Source organism: Tyto alba, unplaced genomic scaffold, assembly GCF_018691265.1.
Source record: "Tyto alba isolate M040663 unplaced genomic scaffold, T.alba_DEE_v4.0 Super-Scaffold_45, whole genome shotgun sequence".
Taxonomy (NCBI): Eukaryota; Metazoa; Chordata; class Aves; order Strigiformes; family Tytonidae; genus Tyto; species Tyto alba.
Genome location: NW_024881321.1, coordinates 121,515 through 136,838, shown reverse-complemented (window position 1 = coordinate 136,838; position 15,324 = coordinate 121,515). Strand labels below are relative to the sequence as shown.

General features: G+C 37.1%; 1 protein-coding gene across 2 annotated transcripts in view; it reads right to left on the bottom strand.

Annotated features, from left to right (window-relative positions):
• FREM2 (FRAS1 related extracellular matrix 2) overlaps positions 1–15,324 on the bottom strand; it is a 138,019-nt gene that overhangs the window by 60,783 nt on the left and 61,912 nt on the right. For both annotated transcript variants that reach the window (XM_033000267.2, XM_042806128.1), the window contains exon 3: positions 342–488. In XM_033000267.2, the coding sequence (XP_032856158.2) occupies positions 342–488 (147 nt within the window). The remainder of the gene's footprint in view (positions 1–341; positions 489–15,324) is intronic.

Genomic DNA, 15,324 nt, shown 5'->3' with positions numbered 1-15,324 from the left:
AGGTAAAATAAAATCCGGACAGGAGCTGTGTTCTGTGAAACAAATACAACAGTGGTATCAATCAAATCAAAGAAAGAAGGACTAGGTCTTGGGTTGTTAAGTAAAAAATTAATTGCAGAAGACAAAAAAAAAAAAAAAAGTGAAAATTTCATCATACAACTAAAGAAATCACATACTTAGCATAATAAAAGATACTTGCTTTAATAAATAAACATATTCCTTTGAATCCAGCTTGCTTAGTATGAAACATCAGTAAAAGGATATACATGTATTGATACATTTTATCAACTAGATAGTCAGTGATTTATAGAAGCAATTGATAAGGTTAAAACTGAACTTACTTATAAAAGAGGTTTCTCCCAGGTAACCTCTCCGTTTAAGAACAACATCAAGATATTTGGAGTCTTCATTTACTAAATAATACTCCTTTTCTAAGGAGATCCATGCCCAGTTTAGGCGAAAATGTTGATTCTTCAACTTATTGCCTCCTGCAAAACAAAATGATAAAGATATATTTATTAATTTATCTTTTTTGTTAAATGCCACTTTGACTTTTGAGGTTAGTGCAACCTGTATCCTGGGTAAGATGTGTATCTTAGCTGGACATTACAATCCAAACATTTTAAGGATTTAAAATTAAGAAATAACAAGTAAATAACTCAGCCATGATACATCTGGTACATATAGGAAACTGTTTTATCTTAGATGCAGACAAACTAGTCACATTCATTCCAGAGTATGCTAATTTTCTTCTTTTTCAAAGGAAAAAGAACAAGAATTAAGAAATATATATTTGGGATGCCTTTTTTAGAAATTACAAAAATTGTGGATGATCCAAATTTCTGCAGAACCATACTGGTATTTCCAAATAACACACAATGTAGGGCATAACACAGAACTTCCTCAGTACGATCAGACTGCCAAGAAGCACAGGAGGACCCTTAGCATCCTGAGAGACTGGAGGTGATATCTACCATCTTTTAGACTGCATTTATACATGCAGCCTGCTTCTAAAACTCAGTATTTTGTTCACTAAATCTAAACATTTCTGCTCTTACTGGTTTAGAATTTATGCACCAGCACTGTATGATTTTAGGAACAGCTTTCACATCTTTCTAGGAAATCATTTCAACAAGATTAAGTGCCCCCAATACACACCAGTTTATAGCTATGCTGATGCCCTCCTAAGCTTTCAGTCTTGTAACTGTTGGGGTAAGTATGATTACCTGTGCCACCTAAGAAGATTTACAGAGATACAAATGCTTACTGGAATTCTCTTAAACTATTTTGCAGTCCTCATGATATGATGAATGCCCCCAGCTGAGTAAGTTACTGAGATGTGTTCTGAAATTCAATTTTCAGTAGACCAAAAGCTGTCCTCAACAGTTCTTTTTATACAGGTACAACTATAGCAACACACTCCTGGTGAAGAAAGCACACTCCAGGGATCCTTTTCAAGGTCCCTACTGTAGCAGTAGCACATCAGCTTCCCTGCGGTGCCTCTGAACGTGGGTGGTTTCTGTGCACTCAAACATCGGGAATTGAAAGCACGGGACAACAAGCAGTACACTCAGCTAGGGAAACTGAACGGTTGATGTGGACCGAGTCAGCACCTCTGTCTGGCAGCTGTTGATGGCGTTGTCCATAAGTTAAAGACTGTATTTTGTTTTACAGTAATTGGAAGTCCTCCTCAAACAAAAATGCCCATATATTTATCAACAGAAGTAGGCTCCCTTTTTGAAGACAAAGCAATGCAGGAATACAGGAAGCATCCCTCAGTGTTTTGGAAGGGATGATATGGAAGTCATTTAACTACAGCTGCAAAACACTAATCACCAGCCTAAAATCTGAGCATGTCTCGGCCTAATCTCTCGCTCGCAGCAGAAATGAAGCTGACATCTACAATTAATGTGATATGTACAACTGCAAAACAACAGGAAATGTTTATTGAAATGGCGGGATTCACAGTTTTTCTTAGTCTAAAAAAAACAATCTAGAAACAACAAATGCAAACAGATGGCACTCTAAGGTCCAGTTAAAAATGCTTCTTTTTTTAGTTAGAAAGGTAATAGCTGAAAAGAGATCTAGCACCCATTTCCCTGACTATAAACCAACAGGCTGAATATCTCATATTTGATTAACATTTTTCTGACAAGATATAGCATAGCTTTACTTCCTCATCTATAGTTTACCTCCATCTGCTAACTGATTTTCTGCAATAAAAAGGCATTTCTTGTCAGTGTACGGATTCTGGATGCTACAGATAAAAGGGCATGACAAATCAAGTTCTGTATATCATCCTACTGGGTGTGTTTGTTATTACTCAGGATAATCCTCTAACTTCCATAGCAAGAATAAAATAACATGTTCAGATCACTGGAGGCAGATGCTCACTCAGCAACTGGCTTCTGGGAACTTTGATTTGTGTGAGTGGCTGTAGTCTGATTTCCTTCCCACAAGGTGCTGCTACAGAACAAGGTTTGCTCAGGTAACAACTGTCTGAAATGTGCAAGGAGTTTCCTTTGGAAATGAACACTTCTGTACACAAGCTATTGAATAAAGTAACTCCTCTGAACAGCACGGCTTAGCTACTGAAGGAAGAGCCAAATGGAAGTTGATTTTCCCCTTCTAGTTTCTTCCATTTTATTCCTTGAAAAATTAGGCAGCCCTTCCATATGTTTGACTCTGCTTCAAAAATAACTCTCTGTATTTCTTTATTGACCTGTCCACTGGAAAATAAACAATGACCATACTTCTGTAATGTCACATAAAGGCGGTGGTACTGTATAAACAGAAAGGAAATGATTACTGGAGTATCACACTGCACTCCTTGTGCTGCTTCTTTCTGCTCTTTTCATCTCTGTTGTTACTGACAAAGGGGAAGGCTACAAACACACATACCAAAAGCTGTAATGAGCACCACAAGAAAACCAGTAACTTCAGCGTGAGCTATACCAGAACTTATATTAGGTTAGTCATATATGTTAGGTCTTCCTGTTAGTTTCTCAGAACAAATGCAACAGAATATGTCTTGTTCTTTAATGTAGTGAGAAAAGCCATTTGTGTGCCATCCTCAAACACGCTGCCCAATTTAGACATAATTTGACAGAGGGATAAAAGTTTCTAAGATATAAAAGAAATGAAAATTTACTGACAATTAGAGGAGAAAGAACTTATTAGTATCACTACTGAGAAAAAATACTGCTGCAGGAGCTTGCCAGAATTAGAATGTCAGCCACTGGAGACCCCCCACAGTTGAAGGAAAATCTTCTAGCAGAGTTTGTACCTTTTTAGATAGAACAGCTTCCAGCCGGAAGAAATTCAGCATCATTTGCCATTTCATGGTCCAAAGTCCCCAAAGAATAAAACCAATGCTGTTGTTGTTCTTATTACTATTGTTATTATTATTGTTGTTATTATTATTATTATTACAGACTTCTAACACAATACAGCAGGAAGCATATGATACATCTTATCTAATTTCAGGTATTTATTTTGGGGCTAGAAATCCTAAACTGTCTTTATAGCCAAACCGGGAAAGAGGCATTTTGTAAGGCAAAAAATTTAAAAGTGTCTGGTTTTGAATGAGATTAGCTGTGCCTCAAAATATGCAGAAATACATGCATTTTTCCTCAGCAGCTGTTAAAGATGCCTCTTGTGACCAGTTATGTTGTAGACATTTTTATTACAGTCACCTAATTCTGGGTAAGATTAATTCCACCATGACCTAACTAGATGAAACTGGGCCTTTTCTACAACATAGTAGACCCAAGCACCACACAAACATAAGATCTGTAAAGAATATTAAGAATATAGCTTTCATAAATTATAAAATCTCAGAAATAAAATTGCACATGCCATTTTAATTTGGTTCCCTCTTAAATTAATTATCTGCCCTAAAATAATATTTCTACAGGCAAATGGATTTTGCATTGCTCACTAGCGCTTCCCTTGGGCACAGTCAAGCATTTAGGTGCTAGGCAAATAATTAAGGTACTACACCTCCATGGCAGTTTTGTTTTTGTTCCTCTCTCAGACAAGTGCTTGTAATACAAATACATCAGAAGTTTGGAGAGAGAAGCCATTACTAGAGTGCTTTTAAAACTAAACAAAAGGAAGGACGGCCATGTTACAATTAGGTAAATCCAAAGTAATTTTCCTTTTATATCAATGATATGTGGTTGGCACGATGTTGCTATACTGATGCATGAAAACCTGTTTCTTGAATTTTGCCAGAGATGAGAGTGCAGCAGTGCTAAATCAGAAGATGTTAGACATGATGTGTTGCAGTGAGACATTCATGAGAAATGAGATGGCAAGAGTTCTGAGACACAGTCAAAAACTTTGTGAGGAGCTAAAGCTAAGGATCTAGAATAAGGTGGGTCACCAAGTGACTTCATGACTGACTGGAGAATAGAACTGTCCATTTTTAGACATCTGGTCCATTTTTTCATCCTCTGACTAGCCTCATTCTGTACCAAACCAACTTAGTTAATATATATCAGGATAAAGTTACCTCAGCTATTTTATTAGAAGTAAAATCTGATGTTAAGTGAAGAAAACCAACATCATGATTACCCGTTTAGCCATGAAGCTCCTTGTCAATCTTGGCACTTCCCAAGTTTTTTGATCCCCAGACTATTTGCTAGTCATTATTCGTGGTTTGTACAAACAAGTTTTTTGCCAGACTAGAGGAGGAACATACAATCTTAGGTAATTCTGGTTGTCAGAATAAATATAGAGAAGATGCATGTTCAGCTCAAGACACATAGTTTCAACAACTCTGATTTGCCATACTGTGTCATAGTCCCAGTACATTCTAGCTCCAGGTTAAAGAAGCAAAGGTCTCAAATAAACTTTTTGTTTGTCAAACTATTAAAACCCCCCTACCTATAAAATAGATAATAAATGTTCTTTATTCAATGAGTTGGGGCAGTACATAATTGGACTAGATGACCATTAAAAGTCCCTTCCAACCCAAATGATTCTATGATCATCTGCTATTCCCTCTGCTGTGATCATCAGAAAAAGCATATCCTGTAAAACTGCCTTAATTTTATATAGAAAAACTATTTGCAGGAGTGAAACACATAAGAAAACCCAGCATGTAAAATACACTATTAGAATGTTTTAATTGACTTCAACAATACACAAGTTAACCTAACAAGAAACCCATTAACATGCTCACCTTTATAAGTCTTTTTCAAATGTACTATAATGGACTCCAATAATTAAAATAACTTGCTGAACTCTGCACCCTTCTGCACTCTATCTGACTCTGTAACTCAATATATTTGTAGAACAACCAAAACCAATGCCCCAAACTAGCCCCTAGTGATTAAGGACTAAAACAATGCTTTCTCTGACTTCTCATGAGAAAATGCACACTTCCCAGCATTATGGACTTGGCTTTCCTGGAGTGTAATTGCTGGTATCCAATGAACTGCAGACAGTTTCCGTCTTTCAGTAGTTTCTGTAACTCTTTTTTGCTTCTGTTTTATGTCTATACCCAAGAAACAAGTTGAAATGGCCACATATGCCAGGGCTCAGACTTAGTAAATGATTGAAGTCATGTAGCAGAAAAAATATCTGAAGAATACTGTATAGTTTCTTTGTTATAAAAACAGAACTGGAAGTGAGAGAAGAGACATGAACGTAAAGGCTACCTAGTGCATATTAAATTTTGATCCTAGTAAAATTCAACTAAGCGTAACTAAGGATGTCTCCAAGCACAGTCTAGAGATTCATGCTGGGTTAACTTAAGGAATTCCCAATTCAAGTCTATGTGCAGTTCTTCTACAGGAGATTAACTAGATTCTGATTAAAAGATTAACCAGATTTTCATTTACAGAATCTGTGGAATCAAACATGCACTGGCTTTTCAGCCACTGAAATTCATAGCTTTACATTCATTTCAATTTATATCAGCTCAGTAGAAATAAATTCACCAAGAGCCAGGATGCTGTCTCTCTACTGGCTGCACCAACAGGTTGTGAGCTTTTAAAGGAAAGAGCGAATCGGATAAAAAGAAACCCAGTTTGAATCACCAAAAAAAGATGCTGGAGCACTGTGTATGTTTGAAAGCTTTTATAGATATTAAGTGGTTAGCTTCATAACCGATTTAAAGGGAATCCAAAAGATCCACCTCCTGCTTTGGGACTCTGTGCTGTAAGCAAGGGACTAGCTTTGCCGGAGCTGAATGCTTCCCACTTCTACAGTTCCAATGGTGAATATGTAAATAATTTAATGGATTCAGGGTACTAATGAAGTGCTACTAACTGAAATGCTTAAGCACATACCCATAAATGCTGCTGAATCACTGTAACAGATGAGAAAGACATTGAGCGACCCAAAAAGTTCTTAGCAGGACTGAACAAAGTACAACTGTGCAAAAATTAGTCATATCATTCCTCTTCTCTCTCAAAATACCAATTAATTAAAATCAAAGTTGTTGATAAAAGACTGGCGTTGATTAATCTCATTACTGAAAATACTGGTAGAGAATAAATATTGAATTTTCATCTTTTTCCACAGTCTGCCTTAATTCTTTTAGGTGTATATAACTTCTCAGATTAATACTGTAACAAATATAAACTATTTTTTAATGTAAAAACTAAAAATACCAAACTGTATATTTCATTTTTTTTTCCAAATTGAAAAGCCTATGTTCAATTATTCTGAAAAATGTTATAAGAATTTTGATTTTTTTGTCCTGCTTCAAAATAAAATATCTCAAAACATTTTCACAGGATAAGAAAATGTATTATTGCTCTCTCAAAAACTCAGAGAGTGTTTGGTATTTACTGGTGGAGAACAGATACAGAATAGGATTCACAGAATCACTTTAGATAATACTTCATCCTGACAATCACACTCTAGAATTCGATTAATCTTATTTTAAAGTATACACTTAAAATATATTAGATGCAGCCTAAATTTTCCTCTAAGAGAGCAAGGACTTTAAATGATATTAAGGCTAGGCTAAAAGTAAAATAAGGAGAGTTCATTAGACACAAAAACTTATGAATTATTTATATTAATCATACTTATTTCTATATTACTATATTCACAAAAGAATGAACATATAATACTTGTTCTATGTATATACAAACAATAACATATTACAGCACTTTAAAATCTTGCAGCATTCCCAGTGCAGCCAGAGAGGTTACTGTGATGGCAATGACCAGAAAATCTGATCTAAATCCTATTGATACACTGGATCTTCATTTAGTTTATATAAAAAGATTTCTTTGGAAATTGAAGTGCCACGAGTTTCAGTTCCATAGAAAGTATATTTTCTAATTAATACAGGCCTGTTCTCATTACAAATCAGAACTGACAATGTTTTCGTTCCAGAAATACTCTCACTGATTGTCAACAGGAGCGAGGCAACCATCACAGAATCTCCTCAAAACAATTCCTAAGCAGACTCTGCCCTCTCAGTCTGCATGTACTACTGAAAAACAAAACAAAACACATTGCCTAAAAATCATGAAAGTGAGCATGTTAAAGGATCAGGATATAGTACAGTTGACAGCTACTGAACATAATGTCCCACTAGACCCAGAAAAGGGAAGGTACCAGGAGGCAGGGTTGTCTGTAGACTGCTCTATTCGCAGCACTTTGTTCTCAGAAGTTTTTGTTCTTACTGTAGATAAGTCCTTCTTTTGAAACGATGCTTTAAGTTATTGCATATTGATTAAGAATGACCATTGCTTCTTAGCAGAAAAAAAATTCAGAGCAGCCAAATTCAATACTACCAGTGAATAACCACTACTGACAAAAGAGAGTATGTTTTTGCTCAGGTCCCAGTGCACAGGAACATAATCAACTGGCTCCTGTTCCACAAAGGTGAAGACAAGAGACCTGCCACTTCAGGGTAGGATTCATATAATCTATTTTTATCGTGTAAGACATATGTTTAATTTAAGCTAGCTGTCTAGGCACAATGAATGGAAAGAACTGAATCTGTAGGAACTGCGGGTATATCTTTTATGAACAGCTGGATTTCACTCTGGACAGATTTGGCCCATTCCATTAAATATAATGAGAGAGTGTTCAACCCACCAGTCTAGACAGCTAACTAAAGTCCAGTGATGTGATTTTCCTGCGTGCACAAAGGAGAGTCCTAAGAAAACTTGAAGATATGACTAGTCCTGAACTGTAATATAGTAAACTTGTAAATTCAAACACTTTAAAAGTAAACCTTGGAATACTTGAAAATAACAACAAAAATATCTATTTGGTTTAGAAGAATGATTCTGTTATTATAAAGTTATTCCCATGTTGTCATTAAACTAATTAGCACTTTGTGTAGTCACAAACTAACTTTGCAGCAGAAAAATAATTTAAACTTCCTTGTGAGTAGTAACAGAGAAAACCCAAACATACCACTCAAACTGTCATGTCTATCATTAAGCAATGCCCATATTACCTAAAGCAGAATACCTTTTTCCTAAGGATCCACACCCTGCACCTCCCTCTGAAGGAAAAAAACACCACCTGGATTAGTAAGGCTTCATGCGTGCATGGCCTGCAGCAGTAAGTAAATTTATTAGATCTCTGGCAACACATTCTTAAAATAAACTTCATAGTCTTAAGGTCTCTGCTTACTAATTTGTTTTGTGGCGCCAGACAACTTCTCCCAAAAAACAGGCTCCAGCTGAATTGAAGCAAGGTTCATTGTCTCACAGAATAACGGGTTTAGCTCCACTAACTCAGTTACTGTCCCATATTGGACTTTCTTCTGGTTTATACCTTTAAAAGAGCGATATACACATATTAGCCTGTAGGAAAATGGCTGTCATTTAAAACCTAATTAGACAAAGTGTTACCTTTGAGGGTCACGTGGTATCCTCAGTCTCAGTCTTGAAACTAAGGAGTAATAACAGAAAAGTGTACTGTGACCTCAAAAATGAAAGACATTCCAACAGAATAGGAGCCAGAAGAAATATGCTTATAATCAAAGTATTATCTCACTTAATACTGTACTATTTTAAGAAATTCCTTTATTCTGGGAAAATAATATACCAATTTCCCTTTCTTTAAATAACATTTTAATTTAGAACCCACTACTGCAAACTCCTTCTTATGTGCCTAATATTTCAATGACTGCAGTATCATTCTCACGTTTAAAAACAGGGCACATGACTGTGTCCTGTCTGAAACTGAGGACTCTGATTTTTCATAATGAACTTGAAATTGGTATTTGTGTCAAAATCGCAAATTTCCCTTGAAGAAGTAGTTGAACTTTTTAAGTCTAACTGTTGAACACTGTCTTTGCAGAGAATTCCCCTCGTTTCAGACAATCCAGACTCATAAATCTCAAATTTTACAGCCTTAAGAGGAAAATGTATGCAAGAGGAATTAAAGAGGTTGTTGGTGTTTGCAACACCTACTCTAAACAAAATGGAACAGTGCTTCCATTGTATCAACTGGATTTGCTGTAACTCACTGAGCACCAATAGGAGAAATATTCTTCTAACGCCATGTCAAAGTGATTGAATTGTTTTTCTTTATTAAGAATTCACTAACAGACTTGAATTTTGGTTTCTTTTCTGTTCTGGCAATGCAACAAATAAAATGCTCGACTGACGAGAAGAACAAATGTCAGGCAGGTTCATTTAACATTTACTTTTAATTCATTTCAGAGTAATTGTACCAGGTAATCTCAAATACTTAACTTTTCATATTATTTGACCAGAGAAACTCCTTTGTGGTGCCTTTGATCTTTTTTAAGCTATGCCAAACCTATAACCTTTTGCAGGTGGTTTAGTCCTGCTCAGGAAGACAGAGTAAAAAACTGAAAACATACAAAATTGTTGGTATAGACAAGGACAAAATAGGGTTCCTTTTTAAATCACTGTAACTTTGCCTTAAGACAGGCCTTGTAAAGAGGTATTCAAAGATACTAGTTCTGCCGAGGAAAGAAATATTTTGCATTAACGCATTACTTTTTTATATCATGACAAATCTTTCAGTACTACTTGAGGCCGATCCTATGGAACAGAACTGTATATTCCTAAGGCAGCAATTATATTATATTCCTGTATTCTTATTTAATCTCTAGTTCCTATGCTGCAGTCACGATGTATATTGCAAGACAAAAAAAAAAAAAAAATAAAAATTGGGAGAAGCCAAAAATTCCTTAAAAGATTCAAGTAAAGATGTGATAAATCTGTTTAAATATCAAAATCAAGTGCAGGCAAGAACTTCTAAAATGAAGAGCAGAATTGAAACTCCATAATAATATGACCATTGTGAGTTTTCCAAGACAGAAGCTCAACAGACAGGGGACAGAAGTGACTGTGAAATTATGAAAACTCAATCTTGACAGTATGTTGCTTCCAACTTATAATTTCTCTCTCCCTCCTTCTCTCTGCATATGTATGTAATCGTCACTTATGCTTTGAGATAAGTAGAAAAATCACCTTTAAAATTAAATTAATATTTTTTAGCTCATGACAAGTTTTAACAACTCATTTATTTATGTATGGTTCACATTTTACTCAGCTTGAAAAGAGATTACTGTTTTAGATACTATTCCATCTTAATGTACTACCAGAATACTGCAGTGTCTTGATAAGTGAGGAGGCATATTTACACAAAAATCCCTTTATTTATAATAGGTTGGGCAAGCTTCTTTTCAAAAATTACATATTGACTTTCAAATACCAACGTGTAGTTTTTAAGATGCCAAGTTGAAGTTTATTTGGCATCACTCAGGCTTTTGAAAAATCTTTGATCAAGATTTCCATGACCGTTCTTCCACACGTATTCAGAAATTAAAATCCTTCACCTTTTCCCCAAGGACCAGGGGACCAACGTTTTTGTCAAATCAAGTCCAGCTCCTACAAAATATGCTGGCTATCCCATACAGGCAGGTGAAGGCCTGGGTGTCTTTGGTCTCAAGTTTACATTTTTTGTCTTAGAGTTTGTACAGAAACGTGTGGAGGTGCGACCACAGCAGTTGTAACATGCCAGCCAGCACAAATGTTTCTCAGGTTTAAAGAGAGGTATTTCCCACCCTTTCCTGAAAGGGAGCTGCATCGCACTCGCCTGCCGGGACACGACCTCAGCCCCCCGCACGTCACCCGCTGCAGCTGATACCATCACTGACACACAAACCAGCGCGGTTCCCCGGGCTGCAGCACAACCGGCGGCGCTCGGGAAGTCGCTGGGAAAACTCCTGGCCTCAGCCTGCAGCCGTCTGAGTGATGCTGATGACACAGTGCCCAGCTGTCATCGCCTACCTCCTCCTTTTGGCTGCGGGTGTTAAGCTTGGTATTTTTAACTGATTTCATGGCTGTTCAAAATATTTCTTTTCTCTCCCCCACTAAATCTGACAGTGCCCTTGCTACCTGTTAGGGTCCCTACTCCCTGTAGGATGCAGCAACATGCTGGAGACTCAGGAGGGCCGTCCCAGTAATGCCAGGTAAGTCCCAGGGGCCATGAAGAACAGTGGATACGGAAGAGGTGGGAGCACAAGGCGGAGGTGACAAGGTGACAGAGCTCACCAGTTGCTCGGTGAGGTTTATAGGACATCCCAGATTGAAACAGCCTGGGCATCTCTCCTGCCAGGTAAGTACAGATGTCTGCTGAAACCCTTCTAGATAATGATTGCCATCTAGCTACCCTCACTGAGGGTGAAAGTGAAAGCCTCACTGTTTAGGAAGAAGAGCTCTGCCCTGGATGTCTTTCAAGGATACTTCTTTCCCTTCTTACCTTAATTATAGAAGAAAATTAAGAAGTCATTTATTAGGATCGATTGATGAGAGGTGCACAAGAGTTAGGTGCATAAATTGTACTGACTGGATTTTTTTCTGTTCTATCAGACTCAACAGGTGTGCATGTCAAATGATTTAAAATCAGATGGGATAGCAGAAGTATTAATCTTCACACGGATATCTATGTAATGTATAAAACGTCACATTGCTGGGCCACTGTTAGACACCTCTGGAAAGATGTATATTTGAGTCCGTCTATGAAAGGTGAGTGACCAGTTGGTCAGCCTGAAAACAATCCACTGCTGATCCTCCTGTGCAAAACAATCTATGCCATATCAATGGACACATGTTAAAGAGAAGTTACTTATTTAGAGATAGATCTGAAAAGCTCTGTGATACAAAAGAAAGTTTCAATCATTCTAACATTTGCACATGTAACTGGAGTCATATAAATGCCCACAACCTTGCTAAATCAGATCCTTGACTTCCTACCTGCTACAGGTGTCTTTCTGTGCTACAGAAACTTTCCTGCTTTAACCTTGGCCTACTGGTCAGTCCTATCTTGCCACTCAGAAAGGTGGACTCTAGCCTTAAGCTTTCCAAAGAATGTACCTACTATATTACCTGCTTAAGAAAATTGTCTATCTAGGACTCAGTCTCCTGCCTTTTCAAAGAGAGAGAATATTACTAATCTTGTTTGCAAAGTCCAAAGGATAAAAATTGTATTAAATCTCAATACATAAAACCTGACCTTTATTTTTAAAGCGCAAATCTGTCCCTCTCTCTGTCCCAAGCTAGCAAACGCAGTTATATCAGCTAAAAGTGCTTATCAGTTCAAGTTATTGACAGGAGTAGTTCCACCTATTCTTGTATAACCATTTCTTTTTTAATTATTCCAGTTATTCTTCAGTTATCTTTCACATCAGAAGAGACGTGAATACAGTAGTAGAGTAAGATTACTGTCTCTCACTTTGCTTTTAAGGTTCTTTAGTCCAAACTCACCCAGTCTTCTCCAGCAAGTTTCACACCAGGAATAATCTGGGATCTCTCTTCCACTGTTTAAGTCTGTAGGAAATCTACCTGAAAGGAATCTTCCAGACAGCTGTCTCCTGTTTCCTATTGCAACAGAAAGACTTATTGCTGTTCCGCATCAAAAACTCATTAATTTCCACCTACAAAGAGGCTTCTTGCCTCTCTCTCTACTCCTTATGGTGGAGCCCTTCAAAAACTGCGGACTAAAACCGGATGCTACAATCTAGAGGAGGTCTCACAGTGTCTCTTTTAAATCTCTGATTTAAACATTTCAAGAGAACATATTCTGACCTTAAAAAGTCTTTGTCCAAACATATTTCTAATCCTATGGACATGATTCTGATCTCATATTATTAAGTTCACATAAGTTATAGATTCCTTAGTTGCTGAAATACAAGCAATAGCTCTGTTCACCTCTTCACCTACTGAGTAGCTTCTTGGAAGGACAGTGAGCCTAATCCAGTCTAACATAACCATGGGAAAGAATTTTCTTTTCACTTTCTAGTTAATGAATAACTTTCAGGATAAGTTTGAAAAGTCCTTATGTTAAAGAACATGGAAAAACTTAAACGAAACTTGAGAGCATAGTCTCAAAAACTACTTGTTCAGTGCAGACACATTTGCTCTATTCTCTGCTTACATTAGAGGCTGATACTGTAGTCTCCTTGTTCTTTTATTGACAGGTATTTCAAGCTACAATCACCAAGATACCTTAATGTGCCTTGGCACATGAACAAGGGGGCAAGACACAGTACACGGTGCACCCTGTTAGAGCCACACAAACGAGCTCCAGTTGAGCTGGTGCATCTCCATGGCACAAAGAGCAATGCCACAGGACTCAGCCCTGCCAGAATCAAAGCTTTACCAGTTTGATGCTCTGCTTAGCCTACTCAGCCCTGCTGATTGCTGATTCCTGAGAGTTCATTAAGCTCTGTCTTGAGTAGCTCAATAAGGGACTGTGTTGCTCTGTAGATGGAAAAAGTTTATATTTGGCTAGCAGGAAATAAATGAGGAGGGTAGATTTTATCTTAGATTCTCTCTGTTTTTCCACAGTGCACTCTTCAGGTTGTTGGATACACTTTTCTCTCTTTCCTAGCCATGTGTGGCCATAGAAACCATTTTCTCTCTGGTCTGACATCACATGCCCTTCTTCTGGCAAATGCAGTAACTGCTTACACAGAGATGTAACACAGGCTAAGTCTCCCAACCTTTATTCTGAAGGTTTCCTTTAATGTTATTGAACAACTGGAGACAAGAAGTGGTGCCAGCAATACGGGTCAGACAAATTTCACAGCCAGTTTTCACACTGGTGTCCTCGCAGGGCACTGCTTTCTCTGAGTCACATTTTGATAAGCAGAAGAGCAGTTATTTAAATGTATTGGAGAACAGGGTGGCAAACCTCAAGGCATGAAAGTGGGCCTGGATTTCCACTCAGACTATGGTTAAACTTTTTCTTCCTAAGAGATCTTGGAGCATAGCCACTCAAAAATTACTGGAGAATGAGATTTGGACAGTATACTGCATGGGAAAGTTATAACCTTCTAGGTTAAATCTTTGCTCCTTACCAAGCATGCAACAAGATCTGAATAAAAGAAATGTTATGCAGATTGATTTTCACTACCCCTAAGTATTACTCACGGATAGATATACTTAATGCCTGAAATATTCCAGAATAGCATTTACAGTTTGAGCATACTCATTGGTGGCTATACTATATTTCAACTCTAACGTAAACATGTGGTCTCTTCTTAAATCATGTCGTGCTCAGCAAGGCTGGCTTTATAACATCAGCTTTCCATTGTCTGAGTACTAACATATTGACTATAAAAGCCTTCTTCAAGAAAAAGCCTAGAATATCTAGAGAAGAGAATTTTGTGGACATAACACACGAATCCAGACTTGGCTTAGGCAAGTCCCTGAGAAGACTGGAATATGTCAGCTAGGAACGCCTTACATCTTGGGTGATTCTGCCATCTATGCAGTTGTTTATGCTAAAACAGATGGTGAAAAGAAGCTATGGTAAAATCAAGGATCAGTGACAAAATAATTAAGGAATTTCACTAATAATACTGATTTAGCATATCAAACATTTTTCATGAGTTCTGAAATAATTTGTTTTAACTTGGTAGCTATTTAATATTCATCATCTGGCAAGCAGGCAAGTTGGCTTCATCTTAGCACTGTATATTTCAGATCTAGCCAAATCCTCAAATACGTATTTTCTCTGCTCTGTGTTTCCCAAAGAATGGTAAAGTTTGATGTTACACTGAAAATAATTTCACCTCCTGATGGCCCTACCTGCCACTTTTCAAAATAAAACTACTACTCTTCAAGGAACTATTAAGATCATTCACTTCTCTTGTGCACATACTGTACCATACTTACAGTTTTAATACTCACTCTCTTTAGAACTTTTTTATATCCCACATATTTTAGTCACTTTCAGATTGACTCTAAATTTTACTTTCCTCCATAACCGTCTTAGTGTTGATCTGACAGAATTATTTTGGACTTTAAAATGCAGCTTCCTCAGTAGTTTTCAATGGTATACCAGAAGATCATT